The sequence below is a fragment of the Vipera ursinii genome (genome assembly GCF_947247035.1).
Source record: "Vipera ursinii genome assembly, chromosome: 6".
NCBI lineage: Eukaryota > Metazoa > Chordata > Lepidosauria > Squamata > Viperidae > Vipera > Vipera ursinii.
In genome coordinates, this window is record NC_139515.1 from 75,964,709 (window position 1) to 75,989,836 (window position 25,128).

The following is a 25,128-nucleotide window of genomic DNA, read 5'->3' on the forward strand; positions in this document are numbered from 1 at the left end:
TAAATGCAAAACAAACAAAAAAAGGAAAAAAAATGGACTAACAAACATCCAACACTAACAACAAAAATAAAAAAAACCAAGTGTACAAAAAAAACCCCAAACCCAAATATCAAATACATCTAACATTAAACATTAAAAATATCCACCCGAGCTAAATGCTGAAGGAGACATTAAAAAAAATCTAATATATTTCTCTCCCCTTACACAATGGATGCATAAATAGTTATAAACTTTCCCATCTGTATTTAATAAAAATGCCTATACTACATAAACTAATAACCTCGATGCAGAAATCTATTAAATAGTTGAATTGACCCAACACACCCATACAATCAATAGGTTACCCCAAAGTTAAGACTAATCTTCAAATATATTATTTCTGCCTTGATTGGGTAAGGAAACAAAAGATGACCAGGTGCTAGCTATCAAAAGAGACATTTTCTGTGATCCTTCCACAATCTGCTCTTCTTGACTATTATGTCTAACTGAGCAATAATGTCTGTTATAAGTACCTAGTTGATCCAAAGAAGATCTGATCCAGATCGATCTATTTTTTTTAAAAAAAATATTAAACCAGATTCTGATTTAAATACAAGAATGTAGGTGGCCCTGAAATTAAATTTCTTATGAGTGGTATGCCTCTAAGCAAAGCAGGAGGGATAAATAGAGTATTTAAAACAATTTTCCTTCAGTATTAGGGGAGTTTAAAAATTGACTTGTCAAACAAAGTTTAAAGATATCCTCCAGCGTCTCCTTTTTTTTTCTTTTTCCTCTACAATTGTTTGATCTTCTGGATTAATTTTACACCTTACTTTTTTGGACAAAGAAACTCCACATTTGGCATCTAGTGATGGATGGCTAACTTAAGGGGGACAAGCTGATATTTGTTTATTTGCCTGGCATTTGAGTGAGTATGCATCTCTAGGCAGTTCACACAAGTGAAGGCCTGATAAATGGAAGAGATTTGCGCTGGCTGAACCGATGGATGTGTTGCAAAATAAGAGTACAGGGGTGCGATCCGGAAATGGTTGAATAATACAGTTAGCTCCGTCTCTGCAGAGTAATATTGTTTGAAAAACACAACAAAGAAATAGCTGAAATCCTCCCAGCATCTCAGGAATGGCTTTGCCGGCTAGTCTGACGTATGACCATAATTGGGATCAGAATTTCTGTTGCTAAGCAAGCCAGTTCCTAAGTGAGTTATGCCCAATTTTACGACCTTGTTTTGCCCTCTTTGTTAAGCAGACCACTGCAGTTAAGTGAATCCCATGATTACTAAGCAAATCTAGTTCTCTCCATTGATTTTGCTTGGAAGCTGGATGGGAAAGTCGCAAGTGAAAATCATGTCACCCCAAGACGCTGCAAGAATCGTAAATACTTGCTGGTTGCAAAGCACCTGAATTTTGATCATGTAACTGTGGGGTGGCTACAACAGTCCTAAGTGCAAGGACTGATCATAAGTAACCTTTATCAGTACTGTTGTAACTTCAGGCAGTCACTAAATGAATAGTTATAAATCAAGGACTACCTGTAATCATTATGAACTAATTGCTGGCAAATAAAATCCATTCGGTGATTATATTGCAATCTATGTATTTATTTATTAATGAAATTTATATAGCTGCCCATCTCACTGGAAGTGGCCCGAGGCGGTGTACAACAATCAATGTATAGAGGTAGTCCTTGACTTACAACAGTTCACTTAGTGACCATTCAAAGTTACAACAGCACTGAAAAAAGTCGCTTATGACCATTTTTCACACTTTCGACTGTCGCAGCATCCCCAGGGTCACGTGATCAAAATTCAGACACTTGTCCACTGACTCATATTTATGACGTCTGCAGTGTCCTGGAGTCATGTGATCCCCTTTTGCAACCTTCTGACAAGCAGAGTCAGTGGAGAGAAGCCAGATTCACTTAACAACTGTGTTACTAACAACTGCAGTGATTCACTTAATAACTGGCAAGGTTGTTAAATGGGGCAAAACTCACTTAACAAATGTCTCACTTAGCAACATAAATTTTGGGCTCAATTGTGGTCATAAGTCGAGGACTACCTGTATGTGTAATTGTATTATACATACATTGTACACTGTATGTAACAATATTATATAGCTTTCCCTGACCTGCCTTCCAGATTTGTTGGGGCAAAACATTCAGGACTCTTAACCATGATATTGTAATCCCAGCCCATCTGGAAGGCAACAGGCATCCTGCTCAGATGGCCATCATCTTAGGAAAGGAACAGTCTCCCAGCGTTTCTGATGACCAGATCTTGGAGGAAGAAACATGGTGTACCTCTATCATCATGCTCGGCTTGTGCATTTCTGAACAGTATTTTGCCACTAATTTGGGATATAAATAATGGAACTCATGAATCTTTAATCTTGTGCCTTCTGCCTACATTGATTAACCAGATGCCTCTGAGAATCCAGTATAAGTTTCTCCAATATCTTCATACAGATGCAGAAATAGTGTCACAGATCTAAAACTATTATGAAACAATAAAAACAAGCTTTATATAAAAATGCTGTCTCTCTCAAATCAAGACATAGTAAAATTTCTCAGTATAGTAATTATTTCTTGGACATTCATCAATTTACGTTTCCTTTTACTAAAAAAGAAACCTATTTAAACCCTTCCAAATGTGTTCGTATGAGAAATTTAAAAGCTATTTTAATAAAGAGGGAAATAGTTGAACAGAGATTTTTGAATGCTTAAGTCATTATGCAGGTCAATATAAAATTATGAAGAGGGCATTAGCTATCTAAAAAAGAACTGGGGCAAAATGCATCTCTGGAACCAAATGTTAATTGATTGCTTTCTCTAGTTCAGAATGTCCTTTTCCATAGTTCCATATTTCAATCTGATCTTTAACTATATTAGAGAAATCAAAAATGGCACAATCGTATGAAAGAAGTTTATTTACTTTGCATGCTGTATGGTAATTAAGTCAGTTGATTACTTGAGCATATATGCTGCTCCATTCTATAAGAATTCATCCGTCTGATTCAGAAAAGTGATCCAGTTTGGCTCACTTTCCATTAATTTGAAAATGGTTTGAGATCCACTCAGCTTAAAACTGAATTGTTCTGTGCATTTAGAAAAACATTCAACTTGTTTGAATTGATGCAGAACCATGTAATTAGATTCAGAAATCAATTCAGTTCGGAGAATTGACCAAATCATCCTTGTTTTGAATCTCTGCATCAATCTAATCTATTTGTCATTTTCAGATCGGTGTAGGTTCCTGCTCTGATATATTGTTTTCCACACGATGTTGTCTTTATACAGTTGTGTTCCCAGAAACTGCCATACTACAATTTATATTCGTGCATTTGACCTTAAAATGTAAAACACAATGCTATAGGGAAGAAAGTTATACTTGAACTTTTGCAGTGCCAGATACTTTGGTTTTATCCATCTCTACTATACAGGAAAACTACAGAAAAATATAATATAGATTTGGAGAAGGGAAACCAAAATCAAATTTTGATAGAGCTAGGGTTTTTCTTTTACGTAAATGCAGATATTCTGTTATGAACTAGCAGAAAAGCAAATGGGTCAAAGTAAAATATCTCAGGGACACATTGCTATATATTACTTTTCCCTAACATCATGCATACAAATTCAGCCAAAAGGGAAAAACAAGGTAGAACAAGTCTATTACATGGAATAAGATCACAAACTGTTACTTAATTCCAGAATACAGGACATGCAGTGTAACTAAACTCATATTTTTACAGGTTAAAACTACTCTTTAAAGTAACCTTGCCTGAGTAGATAAGTAATCACTTATGAGGTTTACTTGTTTTTTAAATCTTTATATCCTTTAAAGTCCCTAGAGCTTCTTTGCATATTCCTCCTTTCTTTAGAAAAAGAATTTTCCAAACTTGACAGAAACAAGACACAGAGAAACCCAAAGAAGACAAAAGAAGGCAGAAACAGAGTTTTAAAAGTTGGTTTTCTGAAACAATAGTTGACTATGAAATTGTATTGCAAACGCAGTTACAGAATAAGATACTTAGTTGGAAGCGGTTTGTTCAAAGCAGCAGAGCAAAGATGGAAATATATAAATTTCAGTTTAAATAAAGACAAAAAAAAAGCTTAAGGAATCTATGTGTACTCTGGCACGCGACTGACCTATTGGGCTTTTGACATATTAGGAAGAAATTTGGCTGGGAAGGTGAAAAAGCACTTTAAAGGCATGTGTTTCTTTTCAGAAAACAAAGAATTAGAAAAGTCTTCTTTAAACAGAATTCTTTCTAACTTTTTTTCCCTTCCAGTGTAATCAGCTTATACAACTTAAGAAACCAACTGTCTTCCTTAACTCCATTCCTCAGACCATTTGAAATTATTATTTTACTGACTATTTTTGCCAATTGTGTGGCCTTAGCTATCTATATCCCCTTTCCAGAAGACGATTCCAATGCCACCAATTCCAATCTGGTAAGTCTTGGTTTATGCTTATGGCTTTGGCAGAAAAAAGATCTTATTTGGAACTCAAGAAAAAGGTGTTTAAAAGGTTGAAATCCCCCGTGCTCATATTGTAGTCATGGTTGTATGCATGGATTTTGGGCAGTAGAGTCTTGGGATTATTTGATATTTGGATTAAACCTCACTTTTGTGTTTTGTATATGTGTTGTTGGAACAGTGCCTATGTTCTGTATATTTCTTCAAGCAATGGAAGATTATTTATTTTAGCTAATAAACAGTCTCAGTGTTAAGTTCAAATGTACTCTGGCTTGACAATAGGACTTATGGTGTATTTGATATATGGCTATTGATTTTTTCCCCCTTCTTTTGCTTGAAATATTTTTCTCCAAATGCAGTGGTAATGCCGTCGTTTCAGTATGTGCAATGCTTATTATAGAAAAGAAGGAAAATACGTTTGCATTTCAGTTTTCAAGTATGTAGCAGTAGTCCTCAACTTATGACCGCAGTGGGAACCAGAATTTTATTGCTATGCAAGGCAGTTAAGTGAATCACACCCAATTTTACAACTTTTTTGCCATAATTTTTAAGCGAATCATGTGGTTATTAGGCAAATTCAGCTTCCCCCCAGCTGGGCAGCAGGTAACTTGGGCTGCTGCATCTGTTATAAATACAACAGTTGGTTGCCAAACACCTGAATTTTGAACATGTAACTGTGGGGATAGTGTGATTGTCATAAATACAAGGACCAGTTCTAAGTAAAAAAATTTCCGGCACTGTTGTAACTTCAAATGGTCACTAAATGAATGGTGGTAAGTTGAGGACTACTTGCAATTCCTTCTGAGCAAAAGGAAAAACAAAGGGCCCCAAAGCTAGTTTGGTAATGAATTTTAGATAACAGACTTAAAGTTGTGGCTGTATTTAAAGCAATATTTTCGAGAGATAAGTTGGAGGAAGAACGACAGATCTTTAAAATATCTGTTAAGGATTTCCTTATCATAGGAAGCAAATTTATTTGTGATTTGATTCCAGTAATATCCAACTGTTTTTGTGATGACTATTAGAAAGGCAAGGTAAAATACGGGAATAATTATGTCAGTTCAGATTTAATTCTGTGAGTGAGTCAAATGTTAAATATTCATGTACAAATACAGATCAGGGTGTTATGGAAATGGGATCTGCTAAACAAAACAGCAACTTACTAGTGTATATTGTACAATCTAAAAAAAATAGAAAAAATAAGTTAATAAATTTCTTAAAAGTACTGAAAACGTGACAGTGATTGTGGGCTTAATCATGAGCAATTTGTTAAATTGATTGTGGGAAATTACAGAAAACTACATAATTAATGTGATTGTTATGATGATTATGTGAAAATGTTTATTATGTGTTTAGGAGATGTTTCATTTATTTATATGTATCATATCTAGGCTGCAGAAATCAAGATGGCAAGTAGATGGCAACAGATATAGCAAAACTAACTCTTTGTTGCCTTTTAGTGGCTGCCTCAAACATATCAGCCTAGATGTGGTAGCTCTAAACTGCAATCATCCAAGTTGCCTGACATTCTTGGTTTCTATTAACCCAATTTATTTGGTAGTAAGAAAGATAAACTTGGTTAAGAGAAACATGGGATGTGTCTTCTCTCTGGTGCCATTTCCACAACCTCACCACCTAATTGTAAAATTTATATCCTTGAGTAAGTTAAATTGACATTTTTCTTGGTGTACTCTTAAGCAGATCTTAAAATATTCTGGTTTCCTGTGGATTTTTGTGATACAAAATGTGTTCATTGTTCTTTCTGTTTTAGAATTACCTTTGCTTTTACTTAATGCTGTTGTGCATGATTTTTTTTAAAAAAAATTTTTTAAATTGTTTTAAATTAAAAGGTCACATTGAGAAGCTTTGCTGGCTGACAGACAATTCTGACAACCCAGAAATATTGTTTTAAATGAAGAAACAAAATAAGACACCATAGAGAGGTGCTAGATAAATCACATCCCTAACTGTTCCCAAAGTCTGTTCAACCACATGGGATAAACCAGCAGAGAAAGGGAGGGGGAAAAATATACCAACTTAACATATATCAAGAACAAGCAAATTTTACAAATTAATTAATTAAAATAAAATATGCATTAATTTAAATAAAAGATGCAGGAAGGTATTTGACATGGGCACCTTATATTTTTCAGAGGCTGATTCCTTCCCCCCCCCCAAGTCTGATGTTTCTGTGTGGTTGTAAAGTCTCCATAGGTTATTCTTTTGGTCTATGCTCTGTACCTATCAAATTCTATGGCATTCAGGTGAAGTATATTACAGTTGCTCTCAGATGGCTATCATCCATTCCCCTGCTAGAGAGGAGGGAAACTGCTGTTACTTTCTACTATGTTCCCATTCGTTGAATGTCAAGTATTTTATTTGTCTTTGAAAAGCACTGAGCGAGACAGCAGGTATGGCTAAGACAGAAAAAGCTGCTTCAAAAATAATACTGTGTTCTTTAGAGGTGGAAATCAAATACAATGGGAAAGAAGAGCCATTTCCCTGAAGAAAATTACCTTCTGAGGTTGCTAAATATGGCACTTCTACAACAACCACAGGGTGAAATATTGTGGCTCTATGCCAGATTGTAGATTTATGCATGTGGGGAGAGGGCTTCCTTGAATCTAGTAGTGTCTAAAGATTGACTTGCAATTCAGTGGAGAAAAGAAAGAGGATCTCCCTCTTGTGAAAATGTACAGTTAGACAGGAACAAACAAGAAGAAGTTTTTCTTTCTTGACACACAGTAAATTTATATTCACCTGAGCAGAGCTCCTTAGATGACAGCCTATTTTACTGGCACAATCTGTTCAGCTTTCATCACAACTGGGTCCAAAGGATGCGTAATATGACATCAATTGGTTTGATTACTTCCTTAGTTATGTTGGGTGATGATCTTAAGTATGGGTAATAAGATAGAATAAATAGAAGAGAATAAAGGTAGTGCTTGTTTAGTGATCACAATTGGGACTGACAACTCCATTGCTAAGTGCTACCGTTGCTAAGTGAAACATCACATGCCTGTGACAGACATGTGATGTCTCTCCCACTGCAGTCGTTAAGTGATTCATTTGGTTTGTTAAGTGGGGCATCATAAATCCCTCCTGTTTACAAAGTGCCCAAAGGTCAATCACGTTTGTATGCCGATGCCAGACAGATTGTAAATGCAACGTGTGGGCGGTAAAAATTACTTCTTCAGTCATGTCATAACTTTGTGGTTGCTAACTGAGGTGGTCAGTAAGTGAGATCTCTAATAGGATTCCATAGTGAACAAAATATTTTATACGCACTGATAAGAATATACATGAGGTTCTCTCACACAGTGAGAGAAAGCATCTCTAAAGCGTATCCAAGAATTTTTCCCGTTGTACTGTACTTGGAAATTCAGAGATTGAATCCTGTGTCTGCAGAATCATACACTCAGTCATTGAGTTATGTTTATGGGTGCTTCCCTCAACCAGTGGCGAGTGACTGTAAGTACAGTTGGCATTTTATATTGGATTGTGAACTTGTGGCTTCATTAGAAAAACATGACCTATCCTTAATCTGTCCTTAATGAAAGGACTTCAAGAAATATTTCTGGCTTGTGTCCTGATGGGATGTTTCAAAATTGGTGAAGATGTTCACCTAAACCAATTCTGCAATCAGAAGAATGGATAATTTTTTTGGAGAAACTTTTGATGCAAATTGAAAAGCTACCCTATGCAATTTTTATCTCTGAACTGTACAGAAAAGTAGGAATCTGGTATACAGTTTAGAGGGCTGCGATGATTTTTGGGCATGCTGCTTTGGTTAAAATTTGGAGAGCGATAGAATTTCATTTGCAGATGGCTTTTGTATTGGGGGGAGAATTGGACATACCTGCACTAGGGAAGAGCAAGGTTAGCAATTAAGTGGGAGCAGAAAAGAGGAGGCTAAGGGATGCGGTGGCTCAGTGGGTTAGGACGCTGAGCCTGTCGATCAGAAGGTCGGCAGTTTGGCGGGTCGAATCCCGAGTGCCGCGTAACAGAGTGAGCGCCTGTTACTCGTCCCAGCTTCTGCCAACCTAGCAGTTCGAAAGCATGTAAAAATGCAAGTAGAAAAATAGGGACCACTACGGTGGGAAGGTAACAGTGTTCCGTGCGCCTTTGGCATCCAGTGATGCCGGCCACATGATCACGGAGATGTCCTCGGACAAGTGCTGGCTCTTCGGCTTTGAAACGGAGATGAGCACCGGCCCCTAGAGTCAGAAACGACTAGCATGCATGTGCGGGGGAACCTTTACCTTTACCTTTTAGAAAAAAGGAGGGAGTAGTTAAAGTAGAAAAGGTCAAGGAAACTTTGCTTAAAAAGGAGATGTGCTCAGTGGAATGCTTTGCCTATACCAGGGGTCAGCAACCTGAAACAGTGAAAGAGCCACTCGGAACCAGTTCCCTCACAAAAGGAAAAACTGGGAGCCGCAAAAAATGTGTGCACATGCGCATACATGCGTGCATGTGCAGAACAGGGTTTGACTGAAGAGTGGAGCCAAGGCGAGATATGCACCTACCCTGCATATTTGAATTGATTGGTTGAAATTTTTTAGTCCCACTTTTTTTTTTTTTTTTGGACTGCACATGGCAGAGGACTGGGAGCCGCAGGAGACGGCTGAAAGAGCCGCATGCGGCTCCGGAGCCGCGGGTTGCAGACCTGTGGCCTATACAGTATGTAACTCACCCCCCCTTTTGAATGGCTTAATTTGGAGGGGCTTTCATTATTACAACAACAGGGAAAATCATTCAAAACCTTTACTGTAATTCAGGGGCCGTTCCAGATAAATAATTTTAGTACAAATTATATGCGATTGCTATACATTGAAAGGGTGGGGAACAAGGTATTTTACCATAAACTCATTATTCTGTTATTCCCCCCACTAACAACAGTGCAATTTTGGAATTTTGTGAGTCTAGGGCCACTAGTTGGAAAAAGCTAAGCTTTTTGAGAAAATCAGTAACTTAATTATGAAGTGATAAGAAGCTTTCTTTTTTTCCATTATTATTATTATTATTATTATTATTATTATTATTATTATTATTATTATTACTATTATTATTATTATTATTATTATTATTATTATTATTATTATTATTATTATTATTATTATTACATTTATATCCCGACCTTCTCCGAAGACTCAGGGCGGCTTACAAGCTTAGCAGTGACCATACCATTTTATGTACCCCCAAGAAATTATTATTTTGTTATATAATCTTTATAGTCTGATTTCGTATGGATCTAGGACAAGTACTGATATAACACTTGTTCCTTTAAAGTATTCAGTCTTCCATCTCTGTTTCAATTACGTTGCAATTTTTGCTGCAGCATCCATTTTACAGAAGACAGACAGATGACAAATTAAGGAAGAGAGGACAGTCATTATAGCTGTTATTTCTGTGCTATCAACTGTTAGTTGTTTTGTGCATTATAGTTTTCAATGAGGGCTGTGTGTGAGTAGAAGTAGATACCTTGCTTTTTAAAAAAATAGATTTTTATTTTAAACACATTAAGAATCTATAAAGCTGGTATGTGCTAAGCCCTGCTTTTTAAAACCATGGTTTGTTAACTAAGTGGCTGGTTTCACACATCATGCTAATACTAAATTAAAACACATTACTCTGTAGCACTAGATATAAATTCAGAAATAAAACTATGTGTGTGAAAAACACTGGCCTCATATATGCAGGTCCAACCATTCTGGGGATAATTTTTTTTGGTTTCCACGATGGAGTTGCAATGTTCTGTATGTGGTCTGACTCTGGTTTTGGAGCAAAAGTAGAGAAAAACAAGGTTCCAGAGCTCCCGTAATAGTCCATTACCAGATGAATTTTGTACATCTCAGTAGGTCTTAACCAGGGCCATTAAGGTTCATGGTTGAGCAAAGATTTGGACTTGTATTGTCCAAATCTAATGTCTCTTTGCATTCTTCTGTAAACTTAAATTGGTGGTTCAGCTTTTCTTAGCTGTTAGAGAGCAGCAGTTGCCATGTGCACATTTTTGGCAATTAAGATTCCAAAGAAAAAATAAAACTTCGAATATATACATTAAAAGGGATGTAGAAATCTAAGAAATCACTATAGTAATAAAGAAATGAAAACATATGCCATCTAGCAGTCACCTGATTTTCAAATCTAGATATGGCAACCCTAAAACTTTCTGAAAGCTGGTTATGGTACATGTTAATATTAATGTTAACATTAGTTATGATTTATCCTACCATTAAGTGCTGATTATTTATATGAGGATACCTTGTTCGATTCCAAGCTGATGGACACTCAGTATTCTAAAAATGTTTTTAAATGTAGGCTTTTAAAAAGTAGTCTTTATAGAAAACACAAAAGTCTCCACTCAAATACAAGCTTTGTTTCTTAAGTACATAATTAGAGGGCTCTGACTTTTTGATGCATTGTGGTGTCTTAGAAGGTTATCAATAGGATAAGGGCAATCCAACTCACTGCTGGTGCTATAAACTATGAAAACACACCTTGAGGGGGTTTTTTTTGCCTCTCAAAAAAGCTAGTATGCACTAAGTGGAAAAGAGCTTTGCTGACTACTGAGCCATCTTGAAATGAATCAGTTCCAATGAAGTTTGCTAAAGTTTCACAGAAGAAAGATTCCACGCGTGTACGTCCTCATGCAAAGATTAGCGGTCGTCGTTCCCATGCAGCCAAAACAGTTTGAGACAGTTTGGGAAAATTGAGACTAGCCTGAATGATAGGATTGTAGAGCAGTTTTTATAGAGCCATGTTTTCCCAGCAATTGTATGCTAAAAGGAAGATAACCACCCTCCAAAATAACAAAATCATAGCTGTCCAACATAGGCAGTTAGATCAAAATGCTTCTGTTTTTGTTGGAGTGAGATTGCCAAGTCTGGTTGATGTCATACTATGATGAAAACCCAATGAGGTTCAGACAGTTTGTACAGCAGAGGTCCCCAACCTTGGCCACTTGATGACTTGTGGACTTCATCTCCCAGAGTTCTGGGATTTGAAGTGCACAAGTCATCAAGTGGCCAAGGTTGGGGACCCCTGCTGTACAGCATCTTGCTAGGCTGATGGTTTATGGCATGCCTTCTAGGATAGGAAGAGATTTTGATTCCTATTTCAACTTTCATCAGTCTTGCCTGTGATAAAAGCAAAATTTTGATTCTTTAAATTAAAAGTCTTCTGCATCCGCATTGAATATTTATACAAGTGGATGAAAGTCACATCCTTTAATTCTTTTTCTGAAGATTGTACTGTACTTTCTAAAGCAAATAGATACGATTGCTACATCTTGCTTTCTTGCCAGCTCGGGATGCCTTTGAGATTGTACATCTAACCCTGTCTGCCTTGCCGAGTGGCTGTTTTGAAATGCTGTTTTGTGGCCAGCCAAGATGTTTGATTTGTGCTAGGGCCGAGTTTTGGATAGAGCCCTTGATGGTGGTCTAGTGCTGTGGATGCATTTGATTTATGAGCTACAATGAAATGATTGTGTTAGTATTTTAAGCTTGCCATTATTTTAAGTACTTGTTTTCTTTAAAAAAATTGACTGTTTTTCATAAATTCATAAACCTTTTTCTAGAACCTCTCAGTGCTAAAAAAGGTAAACTAAGCAAAAAAAAAAGGAATGACATATAATAATCGTGATATGGAGCCCATCTTTTACTCTTAAGATGAAATATTATTTTTTTTAATTCCATTTATATCCCGCCCTTCTCCGAAGACTCAGGGCGGCTTACAAGCTTAGCAGTAGCCTTCATTCTATGTATATGCCTGCTTATTAGGGCTTTCACACACACCCCAAGCGGCATTATTACAAAGTCAGCTTAATTGCCCCCTGCACTAATTGCAGGCAGCTGGTGTTACTTAAGGAGGCATTAGCCCACTGCTCCACCAAGGCTCCACCAAAATATGGAGGTAAACTATATATTTCAATTAGATTTTCTCAAGTGATGAAATGGTCTCAAGTTGCAATTAAGCCTCTTAACAGCTGGTGAATGAATAGTTGGTTCTTCATTTTTGAAAACATAAAATATGGCTGACTGTTATGAGCACTACTAGCCTTAAGTGAAATACACAGGTGCTTTAGTAGGTGATAGACAATAGTACAAAACAACAACAGCAACCAGACCACATGGCTAGGTTTATATTAACATTGCTGGAAGTAATTTTGTATCATGTAAAAGTAAATAAACATTTGATACAGTTGTTCAGTTCTTGGGGATTGCATCCATGTTTCCTGGCAATCTATTATTTTTTCTGTCTTCCTTAGATGAGATAACAGGCAATAAAAAATAAATAAAAAGAAGCTAAATTAGTGAGCTTTAGCTATTAGTACCTCCAGTAATTATGCTACATATACCTGTATACTATGTATACATGTGTGTGTGTATATAATTGTTACTTAATGTAGTCTGGACTACTTTATGTGGCATACAGACACACAAACACACGCAGCACATAAAGTAGCCCACAACTTATTAGCAACAGTTATAGCAGTTCGAAAGCATGTAAAAATGCAAGTAGAAAAATAGGGACCACTATGGTGGGAAGGTAATAGCGTTCCGTGCACCTTTGGCGTCTAGTCATGCCGGCCACATGACCACGGAGACGTCCTTGGACAAGCGCTGGCTCTTCGGCTTTGAAACGGAGATGAGCACCGGCCCCTAGAGTCAGAAACAACTAGCACGCATGTGCGGGGGAACCTTTACCTTTACTTTATAGTCATCCATCTAATCAGGGGCTGGATCAGGAATTTCTGGGAGTTGAAGTCCACGACTCATAAAAGAGCCAAGGTTGCCTACCCCTGATCTAAGTAACAGTAATTTTGTTGCTTGCACTTGGCCATTTGAAAATAGAAGCCTTGCCCACAAATTTAGTGTGAGAATGATCGTACACTGATTGGGGCTAAGAGACATTAATAAACAGATTTTGATTCACAGTGAATAGTTCTTACGGTTTGCATATATTTGCTTAATTTTATACAGCCTGTTCTCCTGGTAGCAGGGTAGATAGATCAGTGTTTCTACTTTATCTTGAAGGGGGAGGGCTTGTCAGCTGGAAAGCTGACAGCCCAGGTTTGAGACCTGAGCACTGAATGATGAGGTGAGCTCCCACTCCTTGCCTCAGCTCCTGCTCGCCAACAGTTCGAAAATGTGCAAATGTGAGTAGATTAATAGGTACCACTTTGGTGGGAAGGTAACAGTGTTCTGCGTATCTTTGGTATATAGCTATGCTGGTCACATGATCAAGGAAGCATCTTTGGACAACACTGGCTCCCTTGGCCAAGAAACAGACATAAGCACTGCACCCTAGAGTCGGACATGACTGGACAGGGAAACCTTTACCTTTTTACTTTGTCAACTTTTGAGTATTGACTGGAGTTCTGTATGTGTAGGTGTGTGTGTGTGTGTGTGTGTGTATCTTAGCAGGGTAGGAATGGAAAACATATTTAGATGATATGGCTGCAAAATGGTTCCTCCATTCAGTGAGATGAAAGTTTAGTGCTGGTTAATCAGAAATAGTGTTATATTATAGACAGAACCTGGAATGAATAGGAATGAGTAGAAACAATAAATATAAGAATGAAAATATTATCGCCTCATAGCTACAGTGTGATGTACTTAGTGTGGTTTAGGTCAGTGGCCCCCAACCTTTTGGGCATCAGGGACCAGTTCCGTGGAGAGAGGTTTTTTCCGTGGACCCGAAGGGGTGTGGTTTCATGTACTGCCTGCATCCCACGGATGGGGCTTTGCTTGTTTGCATGGCCCAGTTTCTGGCATGCCACGGACCGATGCCAGTCCATGGACCAGGGGTTGGGAACCTCTCTAGGTAATGAATTCAAATGCCTCCTTTTTGAACTGAGAGAGTGCTCTGGTAATTAAATTAAATTCATCATTTCTTCCATTGCTAGCTATTTGGCAGACAGAATATTAAAATGAAATTTTAAGTGAAAGTTATAATGGAACTTCTGGCAACTGGCTATTCTTGTGAAGTTCTACACCATTTGTATTTGTCTGATTTCTCTTGTTTTGAAAATGGAATTTATATCATTATACTGAGCTGCAGTATCCCTTTTCTGGATGTGAAGACATTACACTGTGACCCTTCATAGCAAGTGTAGTTTGATTGCTGTATCTGGGTCAATTTTTGTGATTGTTGAACTTGAGTCTTCTGACATCCAGCTGTGATGTCAACACCTTTTGCTGTAGAAGCTATATTCAGCACTAGTCAGATCCAGATGCCTGATTCCTACAGCACTTTTCAACTATAGTGTTTCTACAATTCCCTAGCTAGTTGTGTTGGCATCTATACAACTGCTTTTTGCTCTGTCTTGTTAAAATTTCAGTTATAGAAAATGTTGGGATTTTGGGAGACTTTCTGCCTGTCTGCCAGTAGCTTGATGGCTGTGAGGTCTTCATGGAGGAGAGTGGAGGGAAGTGAAGTGAGGTCCATCCATCTGTGTGTGATAGTCACTGTTTGGCTTGCCGAAATAGCAAACCCTTTTTAAACCATTAATCTCCCTAACCAAAACATAACAGGTTTATGCAGCTAAGGTTATTTTAGGCCACAGGTAATGGGGATATGCATGCTAACCTAGATTTTTAGTCACATTATGCCATTTTCTTATGGGTGGGATTTATTAAAATATTCCATGTTGGGATTTCCCACTATTAGGGCAAAAAAGCAATAAATCATTGCTATTTATTCAAAAGTAATAATTTTATCTAACAAATGCAAGCAATGCATTTCCCTTTATATCTTTCTGTTGAGATCTTATTAGATGCTTACTATGTTGTCCCAGTGATTGTTTTTGTAGTGATAGATTGGTATTTGTACTTTTGTACAATATGGATGGCATAGAATGACCTTTTTAGGTGAGCCACATTGTACCAATATGAAGTTCTGTCTGCAAGGTAAATTGAAGAAGAATGAAAATGGGCAACATTCCATAGAATGTTGTCAAGGAGCTAATGTACTCAATAATTTATTGAGGAGGTGGGCTGTATGTCAGTAGTGAGTTATATGCTTTGCGTGCACATTCTTGATTTGGATCCTGGATTCTGCAGTTAATCAGGACGGAATCTATGGGAGTTTATTCCATTTTATGAGCCTAACATTTTAGTAGATTGACTGAGATCATTTCTTGTTGAGGGTTCAGCCTAAGAGCATGGGAAAGGAAACCCAACTTTTCCCATTCAAAATACTGTTAATCACAGTTGACTCAGCCTTCCATCCTTTCGAGTTCGGTAAAATGAGGACTCAGATTTTGGGGGGGCATTAGGATATAAAGCACTAAGGAGCAGTATATAAATCTTAAGTGCTATTGTTGTTGCGCTAGTAAATTATATAAATTATTACTACATAATTTTACACACTATTGTATCAGTGTTCATCAGTTCCACATATGCTGTTAGCAATAAAAAAATAATTGAAGAGAGAATCTGTTATAAAAGTTATAAAAGAGATAAATCATTGTGTAAGATTTAGATTTGCCTTTATTTCAGGAACTCAAGTAGTGTATACAGCATTCCTCCCATTCATTTTCTCCTGCACACCAACCCTTTGAGGTAGGTTGGGCCAAGAAAGACTGATTGTCCCAAAGTCAGTCAGTGAGTTTGTACAGTTGAAGGTGAAGCATCTTAACCTTCCATACACAGTTGCTCTCTCCTAAAGTCATGCAGTATGTGGCGAGAGGCAATTTACTATACAAAATAAAATATACAGCATTATATTACCCTTTTCCATATCTTTGTTATAGTGCATTGAGTATTATTGAGTATTGTCATCATGCTTGAAAACATATTTTTGATTAATAACATCAATAATGTATTGGTGCAGATTTTAGAAAATATATTATTTGGAGAAAATCAAGTAGTTTAATGGTGTTTTCTGTACTTGCTACAAGATCTGAATCAGCTACTCAAAATTGATCCTATCTGCATGGCAAGTTGAAGATCTATTAGAACCGCTACATGACCAAGCAGTCATCTGATTTTTCTGTCACATTGCCAGATTGATTTTTAGCATACAATGAAATGTGCTATACATGGATGGAAAATCAATTTGGATGTGTGGCGTATAAAACAGGCAATTGCTTGGTTGCATGATTAGATGCAGTTTGTGTTAAACTCAATACACAGATTGGGATAATTTGGGAGTTTGTGAACTGATCTCTATGTTCGGAAAAGAAATTTCATTCAGCATTGAGGAACTGATGACCTGCAGTAATCCAAAGAGCCAGTAAAGGCTCGGAGTTGGAAAAATGACAGCTGGAGACCTGTCCTGCAGCATTCACACTGTGGGTACATTTTAATCTTGACATCTTTAGTGCGGTTCTTTGGGAAAAATATTCAGACATAAAAAGTACTTTTTACATAATGCTTTTAAACCCTCAAAAATATGATTTCCAACATTTGAATTCCTGCATCTTTGAAATAATCATTTACGACAACTAAATCTGCATCTGTAATTTTTAGTCTGGAGATTCCCAGGCGAAATTTCCTGAATTCAGCAATTGTGAAACTACCATGCAAAAGTAGCTGCCATCTATTCTACAAACGTGATGGCCCAATAAAGTAGTCCTTTCTTGAGAACATAAGAAATTGTCTTCTGCTGAATTAGACCTCCATTTCCGTCTAAGCTTGTAAGCCGCCCTGAGTCTTCGGAGAAGGGCGGGATATAAATGGAATTAAAATAAAAAAATAATAATTGAGCTTTATTTACACAGAGCAGAGGTGAGAGTCCATATTTAAATATAAAAGTTTCAGCCAGCTGGACTAAAGCTTGTTAGAACTGAATCCAGACCTTTTTTGCATGAGCTACTACTATCCTTAAGTCAAAACATTTTTTTTGGTTAAAATATAAAATGCCATTTGTAGTAAGTGGTGGAAATATGAAATCTTTTGAGAAATGCAGTTGCTTGTGGCAGGTTAGCCTTGGACAATCCTGAGAAAATAGCATAAAATCTTCCTGGTCAGTTTACCATTCACTGACAACAATTTCTTTTGAAAGTGTTTATCTTTTGCTTTCACATGAAAAGGTTGCCTTGACGCCACAGAGATATTGAATCTACTCGCATGGAAGGAGTGTTCTCTATGATATTCAGGCTGTTTTCCCTGAAAAGCCTCCTAGGTATCTTTCTCCACTTGATTCATCTATTGCCTAAACCCTTCTTGGAACAGATGGAAATGACATTGTTAGGTCTCACTTTGAATTTGGAAAAATATGTTTCAGGTACCTGGGTGGGATTTCTTACAGATCATTTCGCAACCTGCATCCTAACCAATGTAACAGGGTTTCCTAATGTGACCATTATGGTGTGCAGAGTAAAATCTCTGTAGTATCGTAAAGCCCATTCTTCAGTGGATAAATCATTCCAGCAATAACAGAATGATAGGTGATTCAAGCTGTACTGCAGGCTAAAAGCCGTGGTGGCACAGTTTAGAATGCAGTACTGCAGGCTACTTCTGTTGGCTGCCAGCTGCCTGCAGTTTGGCGGTTCAATTCTCACCGGCTCAAGGTTGACTCAGCCTTCCGTCCTTCTGAGGTTGGTAAAATGAGGACCCAGATTGCTGGGGGCAATAGGCTGACTCTGTAAACTGCTTAGAGAAGGCTGTAAAGCACTATGAAGCAGTATATAAGTCTAAGTGTGCAAATTCAAAATGCCAGCTGATGTTTTACAATATTTGGATTACTCCTATTTTAAAAATTATTAATTTAATTAAATATGTTGAAACCTCCTCCTTATTCCAGCAGGTAAAACATTTTTAGTAGCTTATTATTGTCTTTTAGTACAATCTATATTCTTTTTACCCCCATAACTCATCTCCTAACTTAAAAAAAACCCAAAATCTAAAAGCCTGGTCATTCATTCTTTAGCAGCAGAAGTTGAGTTAAGGGGAGCCAGCTGTAATTAATTTTCTATTTTAAAATTGACTAAGTAAGCCAACCCTGTGTTCCTTCTCTGTACTTTTAACAAAGTTTATTTTAATCCCATCAAGTATAGTCCCAGAGCTTGATTTCTGATCATCTTTATTTTTGTCCCAAGAATCTTTCAGAACTTTGACAGACTTCTTTTGTATATTCAATAAGTAAACTCTGTCCTTTTTAAAAATCATTTATCATAAAGTCCCTCAAGACTTGTAACAGTCCTCTCTTGTACTTTCAGTAACAAAATGTTATCCATATCAGTTTTCTGGTTTAGTAACTGTACGTCACCTTTAAGCAATGAAACATCCACAAGTTTCATTTGTATATCCATCCAATGCAGCCTTCTCCATATCCTTCTCATTGCTTGACCCATTCAAATCCACATTCCGATTCACTTCAAATCACTACTAAGTTACCCTAACCACATGAAGGTGGCCCTGTTCAGAAAATTTTATTTTATTTGGAAAAGGAACATTATTAGTAATTATAATGTAAGATCCCTAAAAATAAATGAAAAGTTGGAAGGAATTGACTGTCAGTGGCACTAATAGAATTGTCAGTAGAGTGAATGAATTAACCAGCATTGAAATACATAGCAGTGCTATAGAGACGGAAAGTACTTTATGCAAGATTGATTATGTGCTATCAAGTCATTGTCATCTCTCATAGATTTTCTCCCTGATGATCTATCCTTAACCTGGTGTTTCAGATCTGCTAGCTCTGTGACTGAATTCATTCACCTTGCTCTCTGGTCATCCTTTCTTTCCCCTGCCTTCCACCTTTCCCAGCATTAGAGCTTTCTCCAGGTCTTCACATAACGTGCTCAAAGTAGAATAATTGGAGCCTTGGCATTTGTGCCCCATGTAATGAGCTATTTGTTCTATCCATAGGTTTGGGGGGGTGTTTTTGGGTGTCCATGGTATTTTCAAGAGTCTTCTCCAAAACCAAAATTCAAAAAGCATCTATACTCTTCCTAACCTACTTCTTCAAAATCCAAAATGACAAGAATAAACTTTTTTAAAAAAAAAAACACCACCTGGGATTCTTCCAACTGCAAATTAAGTATCATGAATACATTATGAGAAAGATGAAACATCATTTCTGATTTCCAGGAAATGAACTGACACACAGAGAAAATAAAGTTTCAGTTGGAAAGGACCAAACTAGAATTAATGTAATATCCCATCAAGTTTCCATCTCCTTCTCCGTAAAGGCAACAAAAGCATACTGCGTGATGTCACATTGTGTGATTCACTGCAATCTTCTACTCCCACCTAAATACTCATTTCAAGTGAATATTAGGAAATGCGTATGGTGACGTCATGAGGCATGGCATTTATCTTTCTCAAATCTAGTTTCTCTTTGTGAGAAATGGTGAGAAAGTTGGGGATGAGGTGTTTGAATGTTTACATTAGAAGAGACATCTTAGTCCAGCTACTGAAAGATGTGAGAAAACTCAGACTAATGTTAATATTATTCTTGAAATCTTGTTTGTTTGTTTGTTTGTTTAGCCTCCCATCTTACCATAGGGTAACTCTGGGCGGCTTACAGTTACAACTAAGCTAAAACATAAAAAATTAAATTCAGACATTAAAACCAAATACACACGAGGAGTACAGGGTGGAATGGGGGGAAGAGGTGGGATCTGTTATCACTTAATCAACCATCTCCATTGTGCTGTTCCCCCACTGGGGCTCCAAGCCAACTGGCAAAGCCGCATCTTTAGGCCCTTACAAAAAGCTAGGAGGGTTGGGCCATCCTCAAAATGGGGGACAAGATGTTCCAGAGGGCAGGAGCCACAGCAGAGAAGGCCCTCCTCCTGGATCCTGCCATTTGGAATAATCAGGGACCCACAGCATGCCTCCTCTCTGGCACAAGTGGTATGGCCAATCCCAGTGGGGTGAGACAGTCCCTCAAATAACCTGGACACATGCCATGAAGGGCTTTAAAGGTGATCACCAACACTTTTAATTGCACCTAAAAGCAGACTGGTAACCGATACAGCTCGTGGAGCAGTGGTGTTACATTTGTTAGCTTTGCTAGTTTAACACTCCTAACATTGATCTGAACAAGAAAAGGTTGTTGAATTTCATGCAGCAACGTCAAGATATATCAACTCTGCAATGGCAGTTTTCCTCTGTTAGTTCTCTGGCTTTCTGAACAGTTACCTTGTCATCTTGAAAGATAGCCCTACTTAGAGAATGTTGCCATAGCCCCGTGACTTGGTGATCGTAGAATGAATTAGTCACTAAAGCTTCTTGATCCAGGTAAGGCCATAATTAGTGCACCAATTAAGCTGACCAAAGCTCTCCCAGGTACGGCCTACATCTGCTGCTTGAGCAGGAACCATACATCCAAGAGGACTTCCAAATCATAGACCAGCTATTTTAGTGGGAGCATGAAGCCACTGGAGCAAATGTTATTGCATAGTCAATGGACAAATAACAGCTTTGTTTTTCTTCGATTTAGAGTGAGTTTGTTTTTCCTCATCCATCCTTCACAGTCTCCAAGCACTGATTTCAAGACTTCCTCAACTAGCCCACCCTGGAATGATAATGCATACTAAATATAATTAGCATAGATTGATGTCTCAATCTAATCAACTGTTGATCTAGTCCACTACTTTCACACTGATATTAAATAACACAATTGGGAAGACCCAGACCCAAGTGCTCGATTCCCCTCTGTACCAACTAAAGCAGTAGCCATCAAAATGTCTTTTATAGCAAATTTCATAAATGCAATTATGTATTGTAAAAAGCGCTCTTAATTTTTTTTCCAGTGCTGACCTATGAGATTTATGGAAATTACAAAGGAATCATTATGAGTGGAATGCTTAAAAGACTAAGTGTCTAGCAAAGTGTATGCAATATACATGCACTGATTATAAACTCTTGGCTGTAAGTCCATTGCTCCAAATTCATAGGATGTTCACAATTCTCTCCCTTTTCTCCATCCTCTGTAGAGAAATATCTTGAGGCAAAATAATCCTACTTTAATCCCATAGATTTGAGGTGGGTGAATAAATTCTTGAGATAGCATCGCTTGTCACAGAGCAAGTCTAGAAGCTGGGCTGGGTGCCAGACACTTAGGGACACCATTCCATGGAGGGCTTCTTGAAGAATTATGCGTTTTGTGCTATCATCCTAATGAGTGCCAAGATACAAAATCACGTAATAAAAATGAAGTGAAACAGCCTTATATGGACATCTGAGTAAAAAAAATGAAATCAAATTTGTCCACCACCCTATATTCTCCTTGGTAAGAGTAAATAAATATGGAATGCCATTCCTACTTGAGAGACAGTATTCCTATATTCCAGAAAAATGGTTAAGTAATTTTAATTTGTGATATGTAATTATTTGCATTATTTTTATCTATTTTCAAATGAATAGTAATCTTAATAATAATCCTGTAAGGTAGGTTAGGCTGAGATGCAGAAACCTGCCCATTGCCACTCACCTTTTGAATTTTATGCATGGATATGCAAGCCATTAAATCTTTTTTGCAAAAGCAGGTGAGTGGTTCTATATGAGAAACTCTCACAAAGGAGCATTTAATTGCCAAAGTACTGAAAATACTGAATACACCAAAATTAAAATATTCCAAAATGCTGATGGAACCAGTATCGGTATCCACTGGCTGTTTGCCTATTACAATTGGTGATGTGTCATGTGGCTTTTCTCATTACCATATGAAAATTGCAATCTCATTCCGGGGATAACAATATCTTCAAAAGGAAAGTGAACTTGCCATCATAGAACAATACTTTGGGCATTATGCTATATTTAATTTTTCTCCTGCTTGCCTCCTTTCTTTAGTAACCTTGCTACTGAAAGCTGGGGATTGTCTATTAAAAGATATAGAATAGATAAAAGGAAGTGCTTCTTCAAACGTTATCTAATTAAATTATTGAATTTACTTCAATGAGATAAAATGATGGCCCCACATCATTTTTCATGCCCGTTTTAAAAGTGATTTCTGCAGATCTACAGGGGATAAAAAGGTGTATTCTACAAATCCATTGGAAGTAAAATCAATATCATGTTGCTAATAATCATGTTGGCAATGCATCACTTCCAACATCAAAGACAGACAACCTCTAAATATCAGTAGTTAAGATAAGGTATGAAAGCAACAAGACATTAGTACATTTACATCCTTCTGGGGCCATTTTGTTACCAAACTTTTAAGATAAACCCTTTATCTGATGCAGTATAGCAGTATTTCTCAAACTTGGCAACTTTAAGACACATGGACTTCAACTTCCAGAATTTCCCAGCCAGCTAAGTTATGCTAAGTCCATGTGTCTTAAAGTTGTCTAGGCTGAGAAACATTGCTGTATAGCATGTCCTACGTTCTCAGATAAGCCGCAAAAGCCATAAAGGAAAGTTAATTCCAATCCAATACAGTAAATAGCTGAGAAATGTGATATAGGGTTTATAATGTGATGTAGGGCTTTATTTATTTTGTTTTTAAAAAGACTATATGTCATTAGATGCCTATGGAAGGAGGAGTTAATAAATAATCAGTGGGATTAAACAAATAAATAAGGATCTCAAGGGGAGTGGAAATTAGGTTGCCATGTGCTTCAGTGTAGGAAACCGAGGGCATGAGAAAGAACCAGCTCTCCTTTGAAAGTCAAGAACATTAAGTTGAGTCTGATTTTAAAGTATACAATTCTATTTCCTCTCCTGGCAGTTGCAGGCAAAGGATATGAAACATGGACCCTGAAATAGCAGCAAAAAAAATCAGATTCCAGCTGATATTGAAAACATTATTCTTAAGGTTAGCTCTAATTTTAGGACAACCTATCACAACTAGAATAATAATTCACATTTTATTTTGCTATCCATCTAAATAATGAACTGCCAGTTGCATCTCACGAAAAGAAAAAAACACCCCAACCTATTTTGGTTTTAATCAAAGACAAGCCAAAAAAAATAATTGGGTGGCCACAAGTCATAGTAAAATAAATGAAGAAAATTCTGATTGTTTTACAATGCCTGCCTCCTGTTCTGTGGTTGGAATAATAGGCCAACCTGATTAAGCTTGCCAACTCTAGTTTCACAATTACATTTGCGCAAGTGGAGGCTGCAACCATCAGAATAAATGAACATTCAGTTAATAGTGGGAAAGCAGAAACAAAAGAGATGTACTCCTTTAAAAAGAAAATCCCAGATAATAAAGCATTAGTAATTTGTAATTTCCAAGAAGTGAGTGTTATTCATAATGCTGGCTTTAACATGTCAAACCCTACAGTATAAGTAGGCCCAGTCATCTCCTCCCATCTATTCATTCTGCTCAAGAAGGAATGCTCTGTCCCTCCTTGATTCAGAAACACAAGGGTTGGGGCGCTCTGTTGCTGCAGTGGTTCTTCTTAATATGACTCCTTCCAGATTCACATGTCACTCTGCCTTCCCTGGAACAGACTACATCAGGGGTCTTCCAACCTGGCCCTTTTATGACTTGCGGGCTTCAACTCCCAGAATTCCGCAGCCAGCGTGCCTGGCTGAGGAATTCTGGGAGTTGAAGTCCACAAGTCATAAAAGGGCCAGGTTGGAAGACCCCTGGCCTACATAGTACCTTTATATGGTGCTTGGGAGTATACTGTTCCTCTTACTTAGAATAGCAGCCAAAGGATAAATCACCTCTGTGGACCAAATCTGCACACTCCAACCTGTGCAAAGAAGTAACCTTGTTTCTACATTCCTGGCTTCACTCATTCAGATTCTTGCCCATGCTTGAGTACCAGGTTTTGTCCAGACATGCTTCTGACTTCAAGTTCTTAAACTGCAAAGTTTGGCTTTCAAGATGCTACTGCAGTTGCTGCTGTGTGTAGGCTGCCGGTTGTTAGTGGTACAGCTGGAGATGGGATTCTGTCATTTGCTTTTGAGGAGGAGAAGCAGACTGAATCTGGAGTGGGAAAATGACAAAACTGACTATGGGAAAATTCCCCAGTTGGTGCTTGCCGATGAATATTTATTTTTAGAACTTATAAGGCAGCCCAAATCAGCCCTAATGACTCTGGCTGGCTAAAAATACATGCAAACTTAAAATAGAGCAATGTAACAAAAACAATACAATGCAATACAACTAGGGTTCCAAACAAAACTCATCACATCGTAAAACTACATACCAGGCTGAACTAACATCGTGGCCCCAATCTCTGAGGGACTTTTGGCCTCAGGGAATACCTTTCATGAGGCTGATGTTCCTAAACCAAAACCTAAAGAAACAGAATTATTTAGTTTAGGCCCAGTTTGCAACTGACTGCAAGGAAGAGATAGTCCTGGACCTGGCTAATAGGAATCCAACAAATGACTGAGACTCTAAAGACACCTCTGTGCAACCCCAAGACAGCACGTATAGGAGATCTTATTCTGTTTTCCACTGAAGGAAAAACTGGTTCAACTGCTAGCTGATGGAGGCTTCTTTCTAAGTACATGTAATAAATGGTAGGCAGGTTACCTCAGAACTCGGGTAAGAAAGCTGTATGAACAAGACCTCTCAGATGTGAGAGACCTTGGGATCCTAGTGGACGATCACTTAATATGAGCCAACAATGTGCGGCGGCAGCCAAAATAGCTAATTCAGTCATTGGTTGTATAAACGGAGGCATAGAATCAAAATCATGTGAAGTATTAGTACCACTTTATAAAAGACCACACTTAGACTTAGTAAGACCACACCTGGACTACTGCATCCAGTTTTGGTTACCACATTTAC

General features: G+C 37.6%; 1 protein-coding gene across 1 annotated transcript in view; it reads left to right on the forward strand.

The window, feature by feature from the left end:
* The window catches only part of CACNA1C (calcium voltage-gated channel subunit alpha1 C), a gene marked incomplete at both ends in the record, with an annotated part of 522,454 nt that overhangs the window by 67,165 nt on the left and 430,161 nt on the right, over nt 1–25,128 (forward strand). The window contains one exon of the mRNA XM_083366796.1: nt 4,344–4,449. Within this exon, the coding sequence (XP_083222922.1) occupies nt 4,344–4,449 (106 nt within the window). The remainder of the gene's footprint in view (nt 1–4,343; nt 4,450–25,128) is intronic.